Source organism: Erpetoichthys calabaricus, chromosome 8 (assembly GCF_900747795.2).
Source record: "Erpetoichthys calabaricus chromosome 8, fErpCal1.3, whole genome shotgun sequence".
NCBI classification, from domain to species: Eukaryota; Metazoa; Chordata; class Cladistia; order Polypteriformes; family Polypteridae; genus Erpetoichthys; species Erpetoichthys calabaricus.
In genome coordinates, this window is record NC_041401.2 from 98349174 (window position 1) to 98376760 (window position 27587).

Consider the following 27587-nt stretch of genomic DNA (forward strand, 5'->3'; position numbering starts at 1 on the left):
TAAACTGATCTGCTATGGTAAAAGGTAGGGTGTCTAATTTAATATTATATGCTTGTGAGTTCACTGGAAAGAGTATACTTTTGTTCAGATTAATTCTAAGACCAGATATCTTTTGAAATTCTGTTAGTGCTGTTAAAACAGCAGGGACAGTGTTTTCTGGGTCCGATATATATAAGACCATATCATCTGCATATAGAGAAATTTTCTGTTCCAGTCCTTCTCTGACAATCCCCTTTATCTGATGAGAATTTCGGCAGTGAACCGCCAGTGGTTCAATAGCGATTGCAAACAACAGTGGCGACAAGGGACATCCTTGTCTGGTACCACATTCTAGTTTAAAGTAGTCTGAGCAAATTTTATTGATACAAACTGAAGCTTCTGGACTGGTATACAGTAGTTTAATCCAAGCACAAGTATTCGGGCCAAACCCAAATTTCTCCAATGCAGTGAAAAGGTAATTCCATTCGATCATGTCAAATGCCTTTTCTGCGTCTAATGATAGTAATATCTCTGGGGTGTTTGATTTTGCTGGTGAATATATAACATTAAACAAGCGTCAGAGATTTGAAGATAGATGTCGGCCTTTAATAAATCCAGTTTGATCTTGTGATATTACCGAGGGCAGCACTTTCTCCATCCTTCTAGCTAGGATTTTTGAGAGTATCTTAACATCATTATTCAGGAGTGAAATTGGTCTATATGATGCACATTGTAACAAGTCCTTATTTTGTTTAGGAAAGACGGTGATTAATGCTTGTCGAAATGTTTGAGGTAGTATTTGGTGGTCTTTAGCTTCTGTAAATGTTACCAATAAGAGTGGAGCTAGCTGAGTGGAGAATTTCTTATAAAACTCTACGGGGTAACCATCAGGGCCTGATGATTTCCCGCTTTGTAGTGACTTTATAGCGTCTAGTAATTCTGTTAGCGTTAGAGGTTTATCCAGTTCCTCAGCACTTAAAGCATCTATTTGTGGTATTTGTGAATTATCCAGAAATGCATTAGATTGCGTGTTGTCTTCTTTGGGCTCAGTGGAATATAAAGACACTTAGTAATCTCTAAATGTGTGCATTATTTTATTATGGTCGATGATTTCTTCTCCATTCTTGTTGGTGATTACTGGTATTGCATTGTGAACCTCTTGTTTATGAATTTGTTGAGCTAAAAGCTTATTAGCTTTTTCTCCGTGTTCATAGTAATGCTGTCTAGACTTATAAATAAGTTGTTCAGTTTCTTTAGTTGTTAAGATGTTAAGTTCTGTATGCAGGGCCTGCCTTTTCCTGTGAAGAGCTTCACTTGGACGCCTGGCTTGTTCTTCATCTATTCTAGTAATTTCATTTCTTAGCTCTGACACTTTCTTGGTTTCTAATTTATTTCTATGGGAAAGATATGAAATAATCTGGCCTCTTAAGAAGGCCTTTAGAGTTTCCCAGAGTGTTCCTGCAGAAACCTCTGTAGACGTGTTTGTCTCTAGGAAGAAGCTGATTTGTTTGGATATAAATTCTGTGCAGTTCTCGTCTGCCAATAAAAGAGGGTTAAGACGCCATCTGCGAGGTGAGTACGAGGGGCTTATTGATTTTAGCTCCAAGACTAGAGGGGCATGGTCAGAGATAACAATTGTGTCATATTTGCATGATTTAATTGTAGGCAGGAAATTATTATCTATAAAAAAATAATCAATTCTTGAGTTGCTATAATGCACTGGTGAGTAGAACGAATATGTTCTTGAGTTTGGGTTAAGAAACCTCCAGGGGTCTGATAAGTTGTGATCATTTAAAAACTGTGTAATTATCTTTGCAGTATTAGATGTCATCCCCCCTGTCACAGGAGTCCTATCTAAGAGTGGATTTAAAACACAATTAAAGTCCCCTGCCATTATAATTTTATGAGTGTTCACATTGGGAATGGATGCAAATAGATTTTGCATGAATTCCTTATCATCAACATTGGGTGCATAAACATTTATCAAAATCATTTTACTGTTATATAAGTTGCCCATGACCATCACATATCTCCCTTCAGGGTCCGACACTACCTCTGATACTACAAATGGAACTGTTCTATGTATAAGAATTCCCACCCCTCTAGTTTTCTTTATAAAGCTAGAATGGAACATTTGGCCAGTCCAGTCTTTTTGTAATCTGAACTGATCCTTGGTTAGTAAGTGGGTCTCCTGTAAAAATACTATTTTAGCGTTTAAGCCTGTTAGGTGAGAGCATACTTTCTTTCTCTTTAATTCGTGATTCAGGCCTTTAACATTCCAGCTCACAAAGTTAACTGTCCCATCATGGAGACATTGATTCTGAGTTTTTAATGTCATTTTATAGTTTTAATTGGTAATATGGCAGTTTTAATCTTAGTTTCAAGATTCCCCAGGAGTTGTTGCATGTTAGCCTGTTGCTGCATTGATATTTATAATTATAAGGATTATAAGAATAGATTAGATATAACCTGCTCTCCTTCTCTCCCCCCTTTATCCCCCCACCCCCCCATTTTGCCTCCCCACATGAGGCTAGACCCCACTTCGCGATGTAGTTGGCACTTCTGAGCAAAAGTTTTAAGCAGGTGTGAAAAAATGCTGTAAACTAAGAATGCTTCCACTAATAGAAGTGTTAATGGTTTATTTTCAGCAATTAACAATGCAAAGTGAATGAAGAGAAGAGAAATTTAAATCAAATCAATATTTGGTGTGACCTCCCTTTGCCTTCAAAGTGGCATCAGTTCTTCTAGGTACACATGTACATAGTTTTTGAAGGAACACGGCAGGTAGGTTGTGCCATACATCTTGGAGAACTAACCACATATCTTCTGTGGATGTAAGCTGCCTCAGATCCTTCTGTGTCTTCATGTAATCCCAGACACACTCAATGATGTTGGGATCAGGGCTCCGTGCAGGCCATACCATTACTTCCAGGACTCCTTGTTCTTATTTACACCGAAGATAGTTCTTAATGACATTAGCTGTATGTTTGGGGTCTTTGTCCTGCTGCAGAATAAATTTGGGGCCAACAGACACCTCCCTGATGGTATTGCATGATGGACAAGTATCTGCTTGTGTTTCTCAGCATTAATCATGATTAATCTCCAACTCTATTTGGAGAAATTAAGCCCCAAACTTGCAAGGAACCTCTGCCATGCTTCACAGTTGCCTGCAGACACATTATTATACCAGTCTCCAGCCCTTCAGTGAACAAACTGCCTTCTGCTACAGCCATATATTAAAAATTTTGACTTGTCAGTCCAGAGCACCTGCTGCCATTTTTCTGTACCCCAGTTCTTATGTTTTTGTGCATAGTTGGTTCTCTTGGCCTTGTTTACACATTGGAGGTATGGCTTTTTGGCCTTAATTCTTCCACAAAGACCTCCTCTGTCCAGACTTCTCCGGACAGTAAATGGGTGTACCTGGGTTCCACAGGTTTCTGCCAGTTTGGAGCTGATAGCCCTGCTGTCCATCTTTTGATTTCAAACGGAAGTAAGCATGATATGTCTTTTATCTGCCACACAAAGTTTCCTTGGCCGACAACTGCGTCTATGGTCCTCAGCGCTGCCCGTTTCTTTGTGCTTCTTTAAAAGAGATTGAACAGTACATCTCGAAACCCCAGTCTGCTTTGAAAACTTTGCCTGGGAAAGACCTTGCTGATGTAGCACAAGTACCTTGGGCCTTGTTTCTGTGCTCAGTTCTTGCCATGGTGTATGACCTGTGACATGAAACTGTCTTCCACAACCACACTTTGGTGGCAGAGTCTGGCAGTTCCTCACCTAGTTCTAAGCCTCCTACACAGCTGTTTATGTTTCAGCTAATGACGGTGTTTCAACCTACATATGAAAATAATAATCATTAGCACCTGTTTAGTATAACTGGGTAATCATATACCTGACATAATCCTATAAAATCCTGACTTTCTGCAAGTTTACCTGTAATAATTGATGCTGGTTTGAAGGCAAAGGGTAGTCGCATCAAATATTGATTGGATATAGATTTTTCTTCTGTTAGCTCAATTTGCATTTTCAAAATTGATAAAAATAAACGATCAGAATTTATATTTGTGAAAGCATTCTTACTTGAAAGCATTCGCCCGTCTAAAATGGTTGCACAGTATAATATATATATATATATATATAATATATATATAAAAAAAAAATATATATATATATATATGTGTATAATATATATAGAAGTCCAGTTGCCATGACTCAACTACCAGATAATTTCACCTGGATGGCTGAGAATCTTCACAGACTGAATTAGGAAAATTAAAATAAACCTGCAGGGAGTGGAATGTCATAAGTCCCTAGCTGCTGAAAACATTTGCATTGATTCCTGTACACTGCCAAGAAGAGACAGCTACCTATTAAGAAAGCAGGATTATGGAGTATGGAAGTTAAGAGTATGCCATCTTTCAAAGGGTGCCAGATATTGATAACATAAGATTCTCAAGAATTTCTTAACATTTTGATATAATACACTTTGGGTAAATGTTGCTGTGCTTGCAAATGAGACAAAGTACTGGTTATAGTACTTTCTAGCATTTGATACAAAAGATACTCTGCATTCTATCAAACTTTGCTTGGAATGGTACAGAAATAAAATTGCCTTGCATTATTGAAATAGCTGTTCTCTACATTACAACAGCCTACATTTACAATGATCTATTTTTGAAAGTGTATTTTAACAGTCATTCAGTAGTAGAACATTTATTTTATTTCAGTTTGTTTAACGATACATGAAACGTTAAGCTCAAAATCTCACTATTTCATGTAATTGTCTATTGTAATATACCCGTAGACATTTTGCAGTTCCTATACTTGTTAAAGATTGCTGCATTTTATTTTAAGCACTTTGTTTATAACTGGCATGTTTCCTAGTCTTGCTTTCATATTTACTAAACTATATGCTGTATGAACATGCAACATGAATAAGCTGAAAGTGCTTCCGAAATGTATTTTGTTTAACTTTAATAAGTTATGAATTAGTAAGCTGAAATTGAATTTTATTTTGTATTTTAGTACCCTTTCAACTCTTACGTCTTAGGCATAGGTGACCTTTTATGTTAAAAATGTTTCTATATTTTTAGTGTATATGTCTTCTGCAAAATTTTTCATATTTTCCTGAGAGAGGTGTTCACAGAGAGAGACCAAATGTAAATGCTACGGCCTCTCTGGGTCTGCTTTTTGAATCACTGTCTGTTAAGAAAGGTGGCTTATCAGTTTGTCCACAGTTCCTGTGCCAAAAATCATCCCCCTTCTCACCTCCTGTTTGCTGCCTCCCTTTCTCTCTCTATCCTAGCCTGTTTACATTCACGTAGTTGGGTACACTCTTCCCAATCCTGTACCCAGCTGACTTGTGTAGGCATGGCTTTAAAAATCCCATTCTAGGGTTGCATCTGTCCAAATTCAAAAATCAGCTCTAGGGTAAGGGGGTTGCTTGGTACTTCCTCTTAAACACTCTCTGTCTGCATTTCTAGCAGCACACCTTCTCTCACAGTAGGTCTATGATACATCATAATAAAGCTGGGATTCTTCATGTCAACAGACAGCTGAAATTAAATCATTATATTCTGTATTGTTAGATGTAAATATTTATACTGTATATTGGCCAGGCCAGGTTGTACAATCATACATTTTACAAATAACCTGAGAATTTCTTCTTAACATGGTGTTTGCTGGGAGAGAGAGTCAAAAGCTTTAAACTGCACATATATGCACTGGTATGGCTGACAATATTGTTTTATTATTAATCAAAGCATTTTATTTCCAGCCCCTGTCATTAAGACGGTTTCAGGCTAATTTTTTGAATACTAGAATGACATTTAACATATTAATATTTTATGTAAATTAAATTTACCTTGTACAACATAAATACAATAAATCAGCATAAACTGTAGTTTTGATGGACCCAAATTTGGCTGTAACCATTTTGAAGCTGATAGCTGGCAATAGCTTTTCAGGGGTTTTCATAAATATTGCATCCCTAGAATTCCCCTTTAGTAAAACTTTTACAGTGGTAAGTAAGTCTGTCTGTTTCAATCACATTGTGCATTTAGGAATCTCTGTTTACCAGATATACTAGCCTGTACGTCCCTCTTTCTTTGTGCGTCTTGTTGCCTTTGCTCATCCTACATTCTAGCCCTTGCATCAGTCTTTCTTTGTGCTTTCTTTGCATCAGTCTTTCTTTGTGCTTCCAGTTGCCTTTGTACATTGGACATTTCAACCCTCTTGTGGACACCAGATGACATTATGCAGGGTCACAGATGGATGATGTACTTTTGTCATTTTAAGCAGGCACAACATTAAAACCACCTACCTAATAATGTGTAGGTCCCCCTCATGCTGCCAAAACAGCTCTTAGCCTCTAAACGTGTCCTGTTGTATCAGGTACCAAGATGCTAACAGCAGATCCTTTAAGTCTTTTAAATTGTGAGATGTGGCCTTCATGGATTGGATTTGATTTTCCAGCACATCTTTGATTGGATTGAGATCTAGAGAATTTGGAGGCGAAGTAAACATCTTGAACTCAAACCAATTTTTGCAGTGTGGCTGGGTGCATTATCCTGTTGAAAAGGCCACTGCCACTGGGAGATACTTTTGCCAAGATGGGGGGAGTATGTGGTCAGCAACAATCTTTATGTAGGTAGTACGTATCAAAGTAACATCCACATAAATGCCAGGGCCCAATGTTTCGTAGCAGAACATCGCCCAGAACATCACATTGCCTCTGTTAGCTTGGCTTCTTTCCATAGTGCAACCTGTTGCAATCTTTTCCAGAGGTAAATAATGCACATGCATCTGGCCGTCCACATGATCTAAAAGAAAATATGATTCATTGGACCAGGTCAGCTTCTTCCATTGCTCCATGGTTCAATTCTGATGCTAACATGCCCATGGTAGGTGCTTTTGGAGGAGAACATGGGCCAGCATGGCCATTCTAAATGGTCTGTGACTTTGTAGCCCAATATGCATTAAGTTGTGTGTTCTGACACCTTTCTGTCATTGCCAGTATTACATTTTGCAGCAGTTTGTGGTGTCACAGATCTTTATTGAGATCAGATCAGATGGGCTAGACTTCACTTCTAACTCGCAATAGTAAGCCTTGGGTACCTGTGACCCTGTCGCCTTTCACATGTTATAGATTCTTGGACTACTTTTGGTAGGAACTAATGACTATATACAATTCCCCACAAGACCTGCTGTTTTGGAGATGCTGTGACTTTTTCTGGCTTCCAACATATCACCTTCAAGAACTAAATATTCACTTGCTGCCTAATATATTACACGCCTTGACAGGGGCCATTTTAAATGAGATAATCAGTGTTATTCAGTTTACCTGCTAGAAGTTTAATGTGACTGATTTCTGTATAGAGATAGGCATTAATATAGAAAGTAAAACCTCTGAGATTCAAGGTATTAATATCATAATGTGTCTGAAATCTACCTCAAATGCTATTTCTGTTCCCATATTTGGATTACATTGGATTGATTAAACGTCAGTATTAGATGTTGAATGACTTTGTTCTTTTTACCTATCCTTCCATACTTGAAACTTCTCAACCTATTTTTGGGCTGTTAGGGTCAAGATCTGTCCCATCCAGAATCATGCACAAGGGTGAAATCAGCCTCTGTTAAGGGTATTGACGTTATTGTATAAATAAAACTATTTATAAGAAAAATAAATTAAATTTAAAATTTGATACTATTTGTGCACTTTGGTATGTCTTATCTGTTATTATGTGCATCAAAGAAAACTGACTCAGACATGGTTAGTCACTGCACATGTGGAACCTTGCCTTAATTTAAAAACTTGTGCCATTATTAGCACATCTTTAGACACCGGTCCTGGATTAGTTTTTATATTTCATTCTGTATCTGAGTTGAGAAGCATAGTTAGTATAGGTATATAACATTTTGTCTGGTTTCCATATCATTTCTGATTAGCATGGCAGGGGAGTAACATGCTCATTTTACTTTGCATCTAGGCCAACCGTTTATTAAATGTTTATTGCAACTTTTTTTTCCCTTCAGTCAGTGGTGATTGATGCAACTATGTTGTGGAAAAAGTTTTTTTTCCTAACCTAGAGTAGAGCTGATATGTAAACATGACCTTTACTGTAACTGAAATGTTCACCTTGCCTTGTAGAACTGTAGCTGAGGTGACTAAAATACAGTATCTCACAAAAGTGAGTACACCTCTCACATTTTTGTTAATATTTTATTATATCTTTTCATGGGACAACACTGAAGATATGACACTTCGATACAATGTAAAGTAGTCCGTGTACAGCTTGTATAACTGTAATTTTGCTGTCCCCTCAAAATAACTCAACACAGCCATTAATGTCTAAACCACTGGCAGCAAAAGTGAAGTACACCCCTAAGTGAAAAATGTCCAAATTGTGCCCAAAGTGTCAATATTTTGTGTGGCCACCATTATTTTCCAGCACTGCCTTAACTCTCTTGGGCATGGAGTTCACTAGAGCTTCACAGGTTGCCACTGAAATCCTCTTCCACTCCTCCATGACAACATCACGGAGCTGGTGGATGTTAGAGACCTTGCACTCCTCCACCTTCCGTTTGAGGATGCCCCACAGATGCTCAATAGGGTTTAGGTCTGGAGACATGCTTGGCCAGTCCAGCACCTTTACCCTCAGTTTCTTTAGCAAGGCAGTGGTCATCTTGGAGGTGTGTTTGGGGTCGTTATCATGTTGGAATACTGCCCTGTGACCCAGTTTCCGAAGGGAGGGGATCATGCTGTGCTTCAGTATGTCACAGTACATGTTGGCATTACAAATACAGAACTGAATCTCTCATTCATATACATATTTAGACACGTAATTCAGTACTTCAAAGAAGCTCCTTTGGCAACAACTAAAGCTTTAACTCTTCTTGGGTAAGTCTCTGTGAGCTTTGCTCACTTGGGTTTGGGCAGATTTTTGCATTATTCCTGACAGATTCAGTCAAGCTCAGTTAGATTGGAAGCAAGGCGTATGTAAACGGCCATCTTCAGATCTGTCTGCAGGTCTTCTATGGGGTCAGTGTCTGGGTTTTGGCTGGGCCACTCAGGAAGAGACTTGTCCCGAAAACACTCCATTGTTCTCTTGGCTGTATTCTTTGGAAAACTGTTGTGTACTGAAAATTAAACTGTCACATCCACTCTTAAGCAGGTTTCCTTCAAGGAGCGGTCTGTGTTTGGCTGCATCCACTCTTACCTCAATTAAGACTACACTCCCTGTCCATGCCACTGAGAACCAATCCCATAGCAGGATTCTGCCATCACCATGCTTCATTAGTGGGATATATAGTGCTTGGAGTTCTGCCCATGGAGATTCACTTTGTCTCATTGGACCAAAGAATCTTTTTCCTCATGCACTCATAGTCCTCCAAGAAGGCTGTCATACTCAAAAATGTCTCCCATGTAGCCACTCTACCATGAACACTCAAATGACAGAATGCTGCTGAGATGATCCTTCTTGCAAAATGTTCTCACATCTCAGCAGATGACTTCTGAATCTCTGATAAGAGTGACCACAGGGTTCTTGGTCATCTCCCTGACCAAAGCCCTTCTTACTCAGTTACTCCGTTTGGTCAGAGTTCCAAACTTCTTGTATTTCACAAATATTCAGGCCACTCTGAAATATTAAGGCATGGGAACACTCAATGCTTTAGAAAAGGTTTTTTATACCCTTGCCTTATCTGTGCTTCACCACAAATTTATTGCAGAGGTCTACGAAGATTTCCTTGGACATCTTGGCTTGTTTTTTGTTGTTACATGCAGTGTGAATTGTGGAACCTTCTATACACAGGTGTGTGCCTTTCTAAACTGTGTCCAGTCAATTCAGTTTGCCACCGGTGGACTCCAGTCAAGTTGTAAATCCCCCTCAAGATTAATTAAAGCAAACAGGATGCACTTGAGCACAATTTGGTGTGCAACATCAAAGGGTGTGAATACTTGCATGAATGAGAGATTTCAGATTTTGATTTTTCATAAATTTACAAAGCTTTTTTGCAGGCATTTTTTTCACTTTGTCATTACTAGATTGCTTTGTTGAACATAAATGGACAATTTATCAATTTTAAAATTAATTCTGTACCATAATAAAGACTGCAGTAAGTGAAGGGATCTGAATATTTTATAAATCCAATGGATTATAAAATTGTATACCATGTAATGTAAGTGCAGAATCATAAACATATTTTGTAGGTAATCCTCTGATGATATTATTGGATAATGCAGTCTTTACTAATAATTCCTATTTTTGAAAATTTGCAGTAAATCAACAAGTCAGCTGGCATTGGCTTAAGGCCAATTAAAAGATTTTTATAAACATTATTCTTTTATATTATTTCCTATTAAATGATAATGTACCGATATTTCATTCCGTTGATTTGAAATTGAATAAAAAAGTAATGTTTGATTTTATATATATATATATATATATATATATATATATATATTATTCAGTACATTATTAATCAATATGCAAGTCTAGTTTGTCTTGTCATACTTTGCAGAAAGGATGGATTAACAGTCTGTCATTAATATAAAACATATTTTTTGATATTTCATGCCCAATTTTTTTTTCTTCTTTTTTTTATTCAATTCACTGTTATATTTTAACAATCTCAATTATTACTTTCAGTATTTCATTGATTACCTGGAAGGTCTCTTACTTGGGCTGTTGCTGTGTATTGCAACCACTTGCAGTGTTTTCTTTGAAAAGTCTTAAGTAATTAATAGAACATTGTACATATCAGTTACCTTAGTTATTATAGTAGCATTTCAAACATTAACTTTTCAGTTTTTATCCATATTATATATATATATATATATATATATATATATATATATACAGTATTTTTGAGGGGTTAGTTGAAAAATGTGTCCATTATATTAATTGCATTCGTTTTATTAAGTTGTAGGGTAGATTGTGCAGCTCAGTGAAATGAAAAGTTTCAGTATTTCTTGTGGGAGCCAGTGGTGCCTACATACAGTTGGGTCCATAAATATTTGGACAGAGACAACTTTTTTCTAATTTTGGTTCTGTACATTACCACAATGAATTTTAAATGAAACAACTCGGATGTAGTTGAAGTGCAGACTTTCAGCTTTAATTCAGTGGGGTGAACAAAATGATTGCATAAAAATGTGAGGCATCTAAAGCATTTTTTTAACACAATCCCTTCATTTCAGGGGCTCAAAAGTAATTGGACAAATTAAATAACTGGAAATAAAATGTTCATTTCTAATACTTGGTTGAAAACCCTTTTCTGGCAATGACAGCCTGAAGTCTTGAACTCATGGACATCACCAGATGCTGGGTTTCCTCCATTTTAATGCTCTGCCAGGCCTTTACTGCAGCGGCTTTCAGTTGCTGTTTGTTTGTGGGCCTTTCTGTCTGAAGTTTAGTCTTCAACAAGTGAAATGCATGCTCAATTGGGTTAAGATCAGGTGACTGACTTGGCCATTCAAGAATTTTATGGACCTAACTGTATTTGTCAAAACATTCATAGAACTAGCAATAAATTGTACTGTATATGCTGAAAGGTACAAACTAGCTAATTTTCATTAATGCAATATTAGTAATATTTGTATTCATTTACATTCATATGCATTGAGCATATGCAGCCATTATTTACAAATTTTTTTTTTTTTGGCACACAGAGTCAAACAATGAAGCACCTATGCCCATCCAGATTCTAAACAATTAACTAGTAGCATTTCTACTTAAGTTAGACTTCAAAATCATTAGACTGATTTGTATTATGCTTATTTATCTTTAATTCTTTCTAATTGACCATCGCGCTTCCAATGTAAAACTATGAAACTATGGGGGGCAATTACTCTTTCACATGGGTGATAGTTGTTGGATACGTGTTTCTCCTTGAATAAAGAAATGATTTAAAAACCGTATTGTGTGCTCACTTAGGTTTTCTTTGTGTAATATTGCATTTTACCTAAAGATCTGATGTATTTCTTTGTGTAAACTATGCAAAAATATGACATTAAGAAGTGCAAATGCTTTTTTTCCCTGCATTGTACATTAGTGTCATCTTAAGGGGTTTATATTATAGGCCGAACTACATGTTGTTATGCATGGGACATTTTAGCTTCCAGTTAAGTAATATTCACGATTACTAGTTATCCTCAGTTTTCAGCCAATGCATGTATTGTGAGGTGGAATGTATTTATTTATAAAACTGAAGACACACCAAAATGGATAAAATTACTATGGGCAGCAGTTACTAACTCCTTGTCATTATTGTTGATAGTTAATATGATTTTTAATCTCCAATGGTGACAATATCAAATGCAGGCATGTACCATTATATTTGTATTGCTTCAATCTTATAACTGAACTTCTGTAGTGTACTTAGAGGGTAAATCAATAGGAGCGTAGAATAGTAGCTTTATGAAGACCTGTGACTGTGGTGGGTGTTAGGAGTCTAGTGTCAGGACTGTAACAACAATGAAGCACATTACAGCAGGGGCCTTGGGCGTATAAGACACATATCATGGTGATTCATCTTGATTTATAACCATAGCCTGCACCCAGATACATTATCCCTTAAACTCACATTTTGGAGCTCAGAAGAACAAAATGTCATTACACAGATTGGCATGGTTTCATTGATCAGCCTTATTACAGGCTGGTTCTTTATCCATGTAATGGCTTGAGCAAATTTGCTTGCAACTTTGTTACTAGTTTTAATTAACACTAATCATTTGCCTACCCACCGTAGTAAAAGGACAAGTGTTTGTGTACCTGTGTGTCCATTGGGTTACTGTGTTGCTCTTACTGCAACAGATGGTGCATCACAACATTTGTAGTAATAAAATTCATTGACTTTGTCATTCCAACAGGTGGCACATCACAAACATCTGTAGTAATGCAATTTATTTTCTGTAGAATATGTGTAGACTAGAGTTTTACTTGTCTTGTCACTGCTGCCTCTGTTGAGTTTAGCTTTAGTTTAATGTAGCTATACATTTACTTTTAATAATTCTGTCTGTATTCTTCATAATCCATTTTTGATTCCATTTTTTCCATTACAGAGTTGCAGGGAACTGGAGCCTAGACATCTGCCTTCCTAAACTACAGTCTCTAGGTCATTATCTGATTCTGATTTCTTCTTCCCAGCCCTCAACTCTCACTCTTTTCATATATCCCTGTCAAATGCTATAAGTTACCTTGACACTATTTATTGAAATACTGCATGTTCTGTGGGTTTGCTCCTTCCATAGCGTTAACTATTAAATTCCTTTTGCACAGTTGCAATTTCAGAAACCAAATAACGTCACAAGCAAGTCACTGGAATTCAAGAAGCATACATTTGACAATTGCTCACAAGGAGAACTAAATAATTCCTAAGCAAAGAGCCAGCCAGCTCCTGCAACATCAAATAGGCAGAAAGTAACCAGTCGTGCTCACACATATCACCGTTGAACATTGAGATAACCTTTCAGAATTTGCTGAAAATCTTTTCAGCAGTGCTGCACAATTCAACTTCCACAATGCAGAACAGAAGAAAATGATTAAGCGTTAGATATTGCAGTTTTTACTGTATTTATCTAGTTTCTTTTTTCTTTGCAGATTCATTCCAAAGTACATTTTGTGAAACTAGGAAGGAACCAGAAGTAGAAGTAACCTTAGATGGTAAGAGAGAAAATAGATTTCTGATAATGTAAAGCGAACTAAAATAAAAATAATAATAAAATAAAGCAAAGCGTACAAGGAATTAGATGAGAGAGAGAGATATTTACTGGCACAGTACTGATCAAAATGCAAACTTGTATTCATCAGAAAAATAATTTTATGTTAAATATAATTCAGATAAAATGATTTATTAGTAAATTGATTATTAATACATTTTTGGAGACATTTCTTAAGAGAGTGATTTAAAAAATCACAATAATAACCATTTATTAAGTTTCTTTATTAACAGAGCAGGAACACTACTTTTAATATAACAACTTGGTAGCCAAAATAAATTGTGTAGAATTACAAGGCTGAAAATTATTGCATACTCTGTAAATAACCAAGGGTAAAGACCAAGTAAACCAACATTTTTTTTTTTAATTTAAACTTATTTAGTGCAATATTTAATAATGCTCAAAATACAGTAAAAGCTGCAATATCCAGCTCCTCCAGAACCTGGCAGGTGATAGACTCTGATTAAAAGACAAAACATTCTACCTCTCCATGATGTTACAGTATATGTGCTATTAATTTCATGTTTTCTGGAGTTGCATGGGCCTGTTCCACAATTGCTTGTAACCTTCAACTTTTTATGTTAAGATGATAAGAACAACAAACATTTAAGAAGTCTGGGACCATCAAACATTGTACATTTACATACTCCATAACTCCTCTACTGTATAATGTTTGGGACAAAGATGCATTTTTCTTTGATTTACCCCTCTGCTTCACAATTTAAAATAACAAATCAAAAAAATTCAGATGTGATTAAAGTGCACATTGTAGACTCCAAAGGGTAGAAGCAAGCCCGGTATCTTATGCCTGCACTAACAAACACACCTGAGTAATCCCAAACACATGTGACACCAATAGTCCCATACATTATGGTGCCCCAAATTGTGAATACCATGTAGAAAAAGTTGTAATTTCTACATGATGTGACCCAAATGCAACCGCTTAAATTTGGCAATGTGAACATTAATCACATCTAAATTGTTTGATTTGTTGCTTTAAACTGTGGAGCAGAGCGTTAATCAAGGAAAATTGTGTCTTGGAGAGTACTATATATTTTACTGTTTTTTTTTTTGGAAAATGTACTCCTGTTTATTATAAAACTTTGGCTTTTCTGCAATACTTGTGCAATACACAGTAAGAATTCCCATGAGTCATGGCTCCAGGGCTGCCTATATAAAATGCCTAAAATTGTAAAGCACACTAAGATGGGGCATCCTACAGAAACCTGTTTCAGAGTCATTCAGATGTCATTAAATAACAATAATGCAACTTTACTGTCATTGCATGGGAATTGCAAATGAAAACCTTTTCAATATATCTGATAACTGCAGAATTCCACCTCCTTTTGCTAGAACTAAATTATACAATTTTAGCTTTGTTTTCTATACTCTTACTTTGTGTTTTGGACTGCAAACCCAGAATAATGTTCTGTTGTCACAATCCAAATAACAAAACAGAAGGTACGGCAGGAAAGTGGGTGTTTAGTTGCCACTTTTGTTTGGGGAGTAAGTCTTGCATGCATAAGTGAGGAGCAAATCTATTTCTGCTGTAGCAGTTCATGTTTTTTATCTTTTAATCATTCTTTGTCCATATTTAAAGAATTACTTCTTCAGAATTAAAGGGTATTAATATCTGAAATCTGGCAGAAAAATAAAAAATTCTCTAGACTGTTCATTGTATTTATTTTGTTTGTCATACAGTATACAACAAGGACAGTGAATTCTTAATCATATAATTTTACTCAGTAAAGCAAAAAGGAGAAATAACAAAGTGGCAAAATGTATTTGTTTTGACACCTAAAACAATAACCTGTACATCATACATTTCACAGCCACCCTATGACATAAATGACTGTATACAGTAATGACTAAAATATGTTTTTCAGCATCATTCAATACTAATAAGAGTGTTAATCATTAGGTAAGTGTCAGGAGCAGAGTACAGACTCACATGTTCATCCTTCTTCATTGGAGATTGTCTTGCCATAGAAATCAGAGCAGCCATTTACCTCTGCAAATAAAGATCATTGAAAGATTCATAAGGGTTCATCACAAATTTCACAGTAGTTTATGATAGCTAACCAGTGTGATGCTACTGACCACATCTCCAGGACTGAGGAAGACAGATGAGCTGTAGTGGATATAGTTAATATGGAGGAGCAGTGTATGTCTGGGTTCACGGCTGTAAATCCTATCAGCTGTCTTCCGGAGGTTATGGAGGCCACAGGCACTGACAGGATGTGTGAATCAAATATTACCTGATCCAGCCAGACATTTTCATGATAAGATGCAATGTTCTCTTCTACTTTTTGTTATCTTTTCCATTTTTCTGTGGTAACGGTTTGTGGTACTGCATTCTGAACAAAAAACTTTGTGGCCCCCTGTGATGCTGGAAGGAATGTGGGTACTCAGTCAGTCAACAAGACCCACTGCATTGACCTTTAGATGGAAGCATTAAATCAATAAGGAACTACTTAATCAGATTTATATTTTAATTTTTCTATTGTCCCTGTCCATCTGACCATAACATTGGACTTATCGTTATGATCATCGAGAGATTTAAATCATTTATTTATTCATCGGTGTATTTATTTATTTATTTCTAATGTATTATTTTTCTTTTTATGAATAATTTTTTCATGTAACGTCTCATAAAGCATGTGGAGCTACATGTTTGTATGAAAATGTGCTAAAGAAATAAATGTTGTTCAGAAATTCTAAAGAAACAAATATCTTTTAGCAATTTCAGATCACGACACATCGACTTGTTTTAGTTCCTGCTAAACTTTATTTGATGGGCCAGGCTTGTTGAGGAAGCTTGATCCATATTGTTCCCATTTGATCAAATCACCTGGAAACCCATTTTCATTTTTTTTAATTCATTAAAGAGATTAAAACACACATTAATATACAATTCAGTTGAATGTACAGTATATTCATGTGATAAATACAGCTGCACTACCATTGTGTTACGAAAAGAAAAAATACAAGAAAAAATTCTTCACACTTAGAGAAGACTTGCAACTTTCTTCTCCTACCCACATCAGAAAGCTATATAGTAATGTAAGGCTTATTTTTATTATTGATATATAGAAAAACATCAGCGGCAATCAAGCAAAGACCTGGCAGTGTAATGTATGTTGAAATTTATGAACTCTTGCCAGATTCTAAAAAAAATTCTCTAACTGTTCCTCAGTAGAAGGATTTTTTCCCCCAATTTAACATAGTATAGGACATCACTTTACAATTGAGTAATGAGAGGTGTAATGGATTCTCTCGATTAAGCAATATTTGTCTTTCTGTGACCAGTGTAGTATAGGATGCAAAAATATTTCCTCTTAGATAATGTAATCTCCTCTATTGTTACTTTAAATATTACCATTAAGAAGTTGAAATTTTACTTTCTCAATACGTATAAACAAGACTACATTATCTTGGCCATTGAACCAGAGACTGCTGTTGTCATCAAGACTAGACATATATATAATAAAACAAAAACGCACAGTACTGAGGATGCTGCGCCATCTTGTGAATAAGCTATTCTGTTTATTTATTGTTTGTTTGCTTTATATGAACTCAAGAGCTGTTTTCCATCATTGAATGGTGTTATTCTTTAATAGAGGATGAGTACTCTCCACTATCTAAGAAAGCCAGACTTGACATAGAGCTCCCACCTGAGCCACCAACAAACAGCAAAAAGAAATCCAGAGTGTTCAGCTTTGGTAAGTAGTTGTCTATCACCTTGTCCTAGTATTTTCTTACATGTTTTGAAATAACTCGTTTAGATGTGCTGTAAATAAGTATCTGATAATTAAAGACTCGGCTTAGCTTTTGAAATTGATTAAGTTCTTATTTTTTTAGAACAAATGTGGAATCCAATAGAGATCAGTAAGTTGTAAATTCAAAAATGGCAACGCAAAGATAAGTTTAAGTCAAGGTAAATTTCTGAAAAGATAAGCATAACTAATAAGGCTGAAAGTGTGCATTTGACACATTGTAGGTAGTACGTTTTTAGCTTAAAGTGGAATGTGTTTTCCTTTAATGCATATTATTTTGGCCCTCACATAAGATTCACATAAGACATGTAGTGTGTAATGTGTGAAGCCTGAAGTCCAAATATCAAATAAACAGTTTGTTCCTAATTTTTGACTTGCCTTTCCCCATTCACACTTGAGATTTTAGTCATCTCTGCATGTTTGCATAAGCATCTGAAAAAGACAACCTAAACACATTGTAGGCTGGGTGCATAACCATTGATGCACCTCAGTATTAAAAAATAAGTCAAAATTTAGATTACTATTATATGGTTATTTACAAAATAAACATTAATCTTAATACATAAAAAGGACAGAAATCGTATACCTTTAAACACAGTTCTTTCATAAGTAATATGTGAAACATGTTTAGATCACTGCTTGATAAAGTTACACTCTTGATTAGAAACTTTGCCTTCTGTGTGTAAGAGCAAATTTTGTAAGCTGTACATTTCACAGAAATCCTTGTCTTGGTAAAGCCAAGTTTAATTTCTTTAGTCTGTTGATATTGTGAACATGCTGTAAATTAAATAGCATGTGCCATATTTTGACTATCCTAACTTTATAGTGAAAATATTATTTTTCATATGTTAGCCATTGGGCAATGACCACTTAAAAATGGGTATTGTTACTTTATTTCCCGTCGTGAGTATGTACAAAATAGCCCAAATGTGGTGGGCCCTGAACTAGACAGCTGCTATTGTGACAGCCACCCCACTCAGAGCCAAAATGTGGTTGTTTTTTTGTTTTTTTTTCCAGTTTATGTTTTCATTTTGAATACTTAGCCAGATAACTGTTTGCCGTATTGTATCAATTTAGATATATTGCAGCTTCTTAATAAATTCCCAGCATGGATTTCAAATGAAAAATTATCATGTTAGAATCTGGTGATTTTTTTTTTCCTTTCTGCAGATAAATGGAACTCTAGAATTACTGATCTTAGAAAACAGGTGGAAGAGTTATTTGAAAAGAAATATGGTAAGTTTTTTCTAGTGGCTGTTTTAATTTCTGTATACTGTTATACCACTTTTTCTACACTATGGAAGTTTCAGCATTTATGAATGCAAAGGCTTGATAAATGTCAAGCTGTTTTCCTTTTAATAAGGTAACCAACAGTATTTAAGTGAAAACCAAACTAAACATTAAAAATGACATATATATATATTGTAAGAAGAATGACCCTTAGACATCGCGAAGGTTTGGGGCAGCCACCCATATAATTGTTCCCGGCTGCAAAATAGTTGCAAAAACATTGACATGTTCACACAATCGAGTCCAAAACAGAACTGCCTTATTATCCAGAAGATGGCAGCTTTAAAGGCCAGTAGGGGAAGTGACGTCATCCAGACTGGAACCGGAAGTGACGTCGTTGGCTGCCCCAGAGCCGGGCGGGATTTACCTAGAATGGTCTGCAAAAGATCGAGGGGGAGAATTAGTGCACTTCGCCACCCCCTGGTCCGGTGTGGAATTACATGTACTCAAGCCCTTTAGTTGTCTCCTAAACACGCGTGTGTGACAATATATATATATACAGTACATATATATATACAGTAATCCCTCTCTATATCGCTGCTTCGCGGGTTTCTGCGGACAATGGGTCTTTTAATTTCTGGTACATGCTTCCTCAGTTGGTTTGCCCAGTTGATTTCATACAAGGGACGCTATTGGCAGATGGCTGAGAAGCTACCCAACTTACTTTCTCTCTCTCTCTCTTACGCTGACGTAGGGGGGTGTGAGCAGGGGGGCTGTTCGCACACCTAGACGATATGGACGCTCGTCTAAAAATGCTGAAAGATTATCTTCACGTTTCTATCTTTTGTGCAGCTGCAGCTGCTTCCTGAAACGACATGCTGAACGGTGCTTCGCATACTTAAAAGCGGAGGGGGTGTGAGCTGCCGCCTTCAACAGCTTTGTGCCGTGGTGCTTCGCATACTTAACAGCCAAACAGCCCTATTGATTTGTTTGCTCCTTTGAAGAGGAAGATATGTTTGCATTCTTTTAATTGTGAGACTGAACTGTCATCTCTGTCTTGTCATGGAGCACAGTTTAAACTTTTGAAAAAGAGACAAATGTTTGTTTGCAGTATTTGAATAACGTTCCTGTCTCTCTACAATCTCCTGTGTTTCTGCGCAAATCTGTGACCCAAGCATGACAATATAAAAATAACCATATAAACATATGGTTTCTACTTCGCGGATTTTCTTATTTCGCGGGTGGCTCTGGAACGCAACCCCCGCGATGGAGGAGGGATTACTGTATATATATGTATGTGTGTGTCTGTGTGTGTGTGTATATATATATATATATATATATATATATATATATATAAAAAATATAATGTATACATGTATGTGTGTATGCTTGTAATTATACTTCAGTATACCATAGAAACATCTGACAAAAAGATCGAAAAATACTGAAGCAGAAACCTTTGAGAAAAACAATATTTTGGCCACGACTGTACAAACATCTTGCATGATTACCCAAAGAGTTTAAATTCTGATTAATCAGTCAATAAGACTTTCTTCTAGTCTGCAGTAGTCCACAGCCGGTATTTCAAGGCCCTGTTCCGTCCTTTAACACTAGAATTACCAAAGCCTACAAACAATTTGTACATCCGTCCCACCTTAAATCCCTTTGCACCTCTCCGCCAGCGTCTTTTGTCCTATAAATGTGTCGATAAGCAGCAAGCAGCCTACTATCACATCCCCCCACCACCGCACAGTTTTCTCAGCTCAAGTCTGTTTACCTGCATGTCAGTTGCTTAGAGTTGTATAGAGTGAGAAGTCAAGCAAAATGACACCTTTTTTAAATACTATATTGTTATTTGGAACACATGCATTTCATGTGTTCCGTATCTACAACAATCTATTCAAACACATAATTAAAACTGAAATGTTTTTCATGTTTTAGTAATAATTGACAAAATGTAGACATGTAGTGTATAATGTGTGAAGCCTGAAGTCCAAATATCAAATAAATACTTTCACAAAAGGTACAAATATAACAGAAGAAGTGCGCTTCTATTCAAGAATATGACTGCAGAAAGAGTACCTGCGTTAGGGTGCGACATTGACACCCCTTTGATACGACCGCTTTGGTGGCGCAACGGTATCAACTGTTCACTGGTAATCAAAACTTCACAGGTTCGACCCCAGACAAGTCCGTTTTGAGAAGTGACCTGCTCTTATTCTTACTATTTTAAAATAAAAACATACATTTGATTCCAGTCTGTAATAGCCGGTGTAAATTTATGATACTTGTAAACGTTAGCTTTTTTTTTTTATTCAGTTTTATTCTCTCAGTCGCATTCAGGATTACTGACACTGCTGTTTTCACATAAAGACTCGCTATAACATAGGTGAACTCAAATGATGACAACAGTTCTACATCGGAAAAAGAATACACGTCGCACTTTTGCCATCGCTGTAGTTTGTATATGTACACGGGAAGCTCTGCAGTCTACTTGTGAATTTACGCTGTAGGAAGTAAGTAAATAAATCAAGGTAAATAAGTAAGTAACATTCAATCTGGCTCTTATATACAAAGTACAGCGACGGCTGCTTCCACCTACAGCTATAGCCTCTTCAGTATGCGAGCGACTCTCCACTGGATGGTGCATGTGCCCAAAAAAGAAGTCTGACTGCATTCTTGCACTATTGCTCGCGTACTGAAGTGTCAGCATGCACTTTTCGTGGCATTACACATGTATTTTTTGAGGATGCCCGTGTCAATCAAACACAGGAAGCTCTGCACTCTACTTGTGACTTTACACTGTAGGAAGTAAGTAAATGAATCAAGGTAAATAACATTCAATCTGGCTTTTATGAAAGTAACATATAAATACTAATGTTTTGGGCAACCTGTACCCTTTTGATTTTGAGTCGAGTTCCACTATAACAAGAGTAAATTCCCAGAATTTCAGGAGGCCAGTTTCTAAAAGTTTTTTCATTTTTCTTTAGAACACTTACCAGAATTTCACATGTTGAAGGAATTTTGTTTTTAATCATTAGTCTGTTTGTTTTTCTAGCTGAGGCTATTGAGGCAACAGGTCCGGTATCTGTTCCATATCCTCTATTCCAGTACAACAGTGAAGACCTTTATGTTGAGGGACTACCACATGGAATTCCATTTAGAAGACCATCAACATATGGTATTCCACGCCTTGAAAGGATCCTGCAGTGTGAAAACAGAATCCGTTTTGTCATTAAGAGGTGATCTGATTTTTTTAATTTAATTTTTAGAACATGGGATTGTGTTTAAGGATTTGAAGACAGGCTGATTCCCAAACCTTAACTGAAAGTCCTACCCATTGACTGCCTTTAGGATGAGGTACTTGATCCAGATGATATAATTGGAAGAATGTTCCTTATGAGTCTCTCTGTAAATGATCTAGCAAGTAAGCATCCAGAAGACTCCCCGTCTCTTGTTATATTTATGACTGTGTTCTCCCCAAGTTTATCTGAAGTATATTTCCTTTTCTGTTTGTTGCCTATTAGTTGGTTATCCTTTCATAAAGGTAGTGCAAAAAATAGATATGAGCTTAAAATTAGCCTTTTTCAAGGTTTATTTCCTTGAATATTTAGTTAAAATCTTAAATAAAGCAGTATTTTAATTATTATCAGAGATGATAATATCAATTACTTGGTTCATAAGTTAATGATGTGTTAAAGAAGTATTACAGACTTTACTGAAACGTTGTTTAAAACCCAGCAAAACATTTTTGTCACCCAGCAATTCACACATTGCTTATCTAGCCTTAACCATGCCTCATTGAAATTCTCATTGCTGTCAAATTGCAACATCACAAATAACACAATATACTAACTCACTCTTTTTCTTCTTTAGGAAGGAACTTCTAAAATCTATGAAAGATGAGCAAGTTTCAAAGAAACCTTATTCTGGAGGTACACATTTAAAAATTATAGCTTTAAAATTTTAATGGGCAAACTAGAGGGACAGAGTGGCAGAAGGGAATGTAACCTATAGCCAATGTAATAATCAGCAACATGTCACTTATTTCTAAGTCTAATAATGTTCTTACTTGTTGCTGCATTTCAAAGAGCCTAAGGGGTAAAATTGTCTTTCACCAAAAGACTATAAGAGATTTCAGAATTCAGGACCATACTCACTCTTGCCATTTTTGATTAGATCAGTTGTTAAATTATCTTCTGTTGGTTGCTCTTCAAATGTTTGCTGTTTTATATTAACTTTTTAGAAGTAGCATCTATAACTTAAAGTGAAGACAACCAATGCAGAGCTGGCACCATAACAGCAGTTCAAAGTTGTGGCAGAATTGTACTGAACAAGGAATTCACTCAAGCAAGGTTATCATTTACAGGCCTAATTCACATTCTGATTATGAGTTCGATAGTAAAATAACAAGCAGGCACTGCAACGAACCAAAAATGATTTTCCACCGATTGAGTTTGCCTACAGAACTAATTTAAATTGTTTAAACCAACATAAATGACTCCCATTTAATCCATTGCTGATATTATTTTTATTTTCCACTGTTTCCTGCATGATTTTTTCTGTTCCTGGTGTTATTATTTACTGAGGAATGTACTGGGATTTTCATTATAACTTTCGAAGGAATATAACACAGATGTATGTGTCGAATATATATACATAAATATGCTTCCTAGACTTGCATTTCCTTTCACAGTTTACTTTTAAATGCTAAACCTACGATAAGCATATATTTATGTGCAAATGTTACAGTCTTAGGTCATATTGTATAATATGCCTTGCTGTTTGTACGTTTTGCTTCTTTGTACAATAGTTGTTTATAGGAATACTCAACCCAAAAATTATATTTTATTATACTGTATGTTACTTGCCCCATTTAGTTGGTAGTGATGACCAAGAGACATTTTTAATCTCATGGTTTCATGCAGAATGGTGAAAACAAACTTTCTGTTATAATAAGGATCTTTGGTGACCAATGCTGGACAACAACAAATGATATAAAATCCATCCATCTATCCATTTTCCAAACCAAATGATATAAAATGTTCAAGAAAAAAAATCTCACATTACTAATGTTGCATGATGCAGATGTCAAGTTGTCCAGTTGTATGCTTATAACATACCCAACAAATGTATTTTTTATTAAAATGTTGATAAATAAACCACCTTGCTAAAACACACTTGCGAATGAAAATGGAACACACTTAGACACGTACTAGCATTTGAATTAAAGATCAGCCTACCATTGTCACATTTAAATTCACAGCAGTGAACCATAGAGGAGTACATCAGAGTTTGTGTCAGTCTGTGAAACTGTACTGTAATATTATTCTTTAGTTCTGTCAGTGAATGCTTTTTGTGATATCGCATGAAGCCCAATGTTAGCCAATGACTAAGTGGTTAGTGGTATGGACTCCTAGCCAAAGAATGAGGCGGGTCTTTGATTCAAATGCTTGGGTGTAGTTGAACAAAAATGGAATGTGCTCATTTTTTGGTTTATTTAACAATATTTTAGTAAACGTACATGTATTTTGGAACATTGTGAGCATACTACTGGATAACTTGAAATGTGGATTATGCCAAACACATAACGTGAAAATTTGTTTTCATTGACTTTTTGTTATTGTTTGCTGGTCACCACAGACCCCAATTATATCAGAAACTTTGTTATCTCCGTTCTGCATGAAAATATGAGATTACATTCACCTTTCCCTCTCTCCACTATAAACTACATGGGGTAAGTAACATAAAAAATATCTTTGTGCGGAGTATTCTTTTAGGCAGACCTATTTAGAAAGAAATAAGAATGCAAGCTATGTGTAATAAATAAGAAGAAAAGGAACAAACTATGGAGGAATATTTTGTACAAAATTAAACAAATAAATGCAAAATATTCTAAGTGAACACAATAGTGACTGATAATTCTGTTATAATCTGGTAATTTTTACATATTTCAATTAACTTGATTAATATTTTTATTTGGGGTTTCGTTACAGTAAAAGAGGAATGGTATGTGAAAATCAACAGATTGAGAAAGTCAGTGGATGACCTTTTCTGCAAAAAGTATGGTAAGAATCAAAACACCAACGACAGTTCAACACAAAGAGGGAACAGTATTTACAGTATATACAGTTTTGCTTTATATCTAACTTGTGTTCGACCTTAGCTGCTACATTGTGCCTCTGATGACCTGTTAGCAAACTGACTTGCTCCATTCCTTCACCTTATTTATCATGCCAATGCTGATCAATTAATTTTGACTAGAATGATGACTGCTCTGGTTAAGGAAAGCATGCTTAAGAAAATATAAATGTTTTCACTTTTGGTTCATGCTGGTCCTGTTTCTTGATAGTGTTACACAGTCTGCACAATGATAATAAACAATGAATGAAGTTATCCACAGCAAAGTTAATGTTATGCTTTTTACATGAAGGTGAAGCACTAGGCAAAACAGATCCTCTTCCAGTGCCGTACCTGAAATTCGAGGCCTATCCACAAGACCTTTTTGTAGAGGGACTTCCAGAAAATGTTCCATTCCGGAGTCCATCTTGGTACAGCATATCTCGCCTTGAAAGGATTTTGCAGTTTGGGGACCGGATTAAGTTTGTCGTCCTCAAGTAGGTGCTCTTTTAGCAGCCCTCAATTATTGATTAAAGAGAAAATCTGTATCTTAGCAAAACTGGTCACTGAAATATTTGAAGCACTTGAACAATTATGTGGTATTTTACTTCTTCCATGTCTAATTTATAAAATTGTATAATTTATGGAGTTCCTTTATATGCTATTGAGTTATAAAACAAGACTGAATTGATAAAGTCATCTAGTGACATTGCTAAAAATATTTCTACAAACTATAGGTTTTTTTTTTTCCTCCATAGACCAGAACTGTTATCTCAAGAGCAAGCAGACATCATCCAGGTGTCTTCTGATGGTGAGCAATTGTTGTATTACGTTACAGATCACAGGTATATATTCTCTAATCATAAAACACTGAAGGCCATTCAGATTTAAGTAGAGGTTACAATTACTCATCTGTATGAGATCTGAGGAAATTGTAGTTTCATTGTAGTTAAAATTGACCAACAGTAAAGGACTGACACTATTGAAAAATATTTTGCCATAACTGAGACACACATATCTATCTATTCAGTCTTCTTGTGTTTGATTTTTAATATCTGAAAGGAAACAGTTTTTCATTTTCAGATTTACTTCTTTAGCTGGAATACATTCAGTTCAAATATTTTATTCTTTTTTTTGTATTTTACTTATTTTTTCCTCAAACCCATTTTGTTTTATACTTGAATAATTTAAACTGGTATTCATATCTCAAATAGTGAAAGAAGACTGGAATGTAAGGATTTCAAAGTTAAGGAAACAAGTGGAAGAGATTTTTAACACCAAATATGGTAAACCTTCATTTAATTCATTTAAAACATTCATTGAAACATTCTAGAACAATTGTTTGTGCTCAAATGTAATCTTGTAGCACTCATGTAATGAAACAACCAGTTTTTGTTTTGCATTTTTTTTATTATGTATAATCTTCTAGCGGAATCCTTAGGCTTACCAGAGCCAGTCAAGGTGCCATATCCCATGTTTGAGTCCAATCCTGATTTTTTATATGTGGAGGGTTTGCCTGATGGTATTCCTTTTCGAAGTCCCACCTGGTTTGGAATCCCTAGACTTGAGAGAATTGTTAGAGGCAGCTCCAAGATCAAGTTTGTGGTGAAAAGGTACACATTTTCTCTTTTAAGCTTTTTTCAATTATAGAAGCAGAGCTTGCAAAGGTAATACTATGTAGTGGCATTGTCTGCCTTATAATATTAACTACTGTGCGTCTTACTGTTTTTTCCCACAGGCCTGAACTGGTTATTCCATATTTGCCTCCTGGTTTATCAGATAAAATCAGTGTAGAGAGTAAGTGGTTCCTTTGCAGAAGATCATTACTTAGTCTTTTTTTGTTTGTTTTCATGCAGTTGCTGTTGATATATTCTAAAGTAACGTTTCAAATGACTAATCAGGAGGTGTGCACCAGAGGTACTGGCTCCGGTTCATCTTATTTTGTTAAGTCTATATTTTTTATTCTTCTGAAATCTTAACTCTGGCTAAAGAAAAAGATGTTGAGGTCTGAAGTTGGGCAAAAATATCTGCTGGTTTCAATGATGTTTTATAAATTTCTGGAGGGTTACAGTATATGTTAAATATAATTAGACTCTTTTCAGTTCATTTCTTGGTGTATGCAGCTGTATTGTTTTCAAACACTCCATTAATTAGTGACATATTTCTTGTCATGCTGACACTTTGTTCACAAATGAAGCTGCCTTACAGTGTTGTATGATTGTCCACCATCATTGTATTAAAAAGTAACTATTAAATTAATAGTAGCTGTTCTCTGTAAATAGGTTACCTGTATGATGTACCTAAAGAATGTGTGTGTCACATTCAACACTGAGGATTCCACCACATTAAAGGTGTTTGGATAGCCAGATTTTAGAGCAGAAATGCACTGATTTGAAAACCTTACTGGTATATAGCACTGTTCATACATGCAATTTTTAAGTAACTTAATAAGAAGGCTGATATTCTTTTCACATTTAAACCAACACATCCCACAGATGCTCGATCAGATTGAGATCTGGGGAATTTGTAGGGCAAGTCAATACTTTGAACTCATTTTTGTAGTGTAGAAGGCTGCATTATCCTGCTAAAAGAGGCCTCTGCTATCAGGGAATACAGTTGTCATGAACAGGGTGTACATAGTCTGCAACAATCCTTAGATAGTTGGTACGTATCAAAGTAACGTGTATGAATTCCAGGACCCAAGGTTTCCCAACAGAACATTGCCCAAAGCATCACATTGCCTCCTTTGGCTTTACTTC

The 27587-nt window shown here is 35.9% G+C and overlaps 1 protein-coding gene across 3 annotated transcripts in view; it reads left to right on the forward strand.

Moving 5' to 3' along the window:
* LOC114656568 (general transcription factor II-I-like) overlaps positions 1-27587 on the forward strand; it is a 174241-nt gene that overhangs the window by 109206 nt on the left and 37448 nt on the right. For 2 of the 3 annotated variants that reach the window (XM_051930781.1, XM_051930778.1), the window contains exons 10-20: positions 13584-13646; positions 17323-17424; positions 18649-18714; positions 21767-21950; positions 22585-22643; positions 24705-24776; positions 25142-25325; positions 25587-25639; positions 26043-26114; positions 26258-26441; positions 26567-26625. In XM_051930781.1, coding sequence (XP_051786741.1) covers positions 13584-13646; positions 17323-17424; positions 18649-18714; positions 21767-21950; positions 22585-22643; positions 24705-24776; positions 25142-25325; positions 25587-25639; positions 26043-26114; positions 26258-26441; positions 26567-26625 — 1098 coding nt within the window. The remainder of the gene's footprint in view (positions 1-13583; positions 13647-17322; positions 17425-18648; positions 18715-21766; positions 21951-22584; positions 22644-24704; positions 24777-25141; positions 25326-25586; positions 25640-26042; positions 26115-26257; positions 26442-26566; positions 26626-27587) is intronic. The other variant, XM_051930780.1, reaches the window with a different exon arrangement.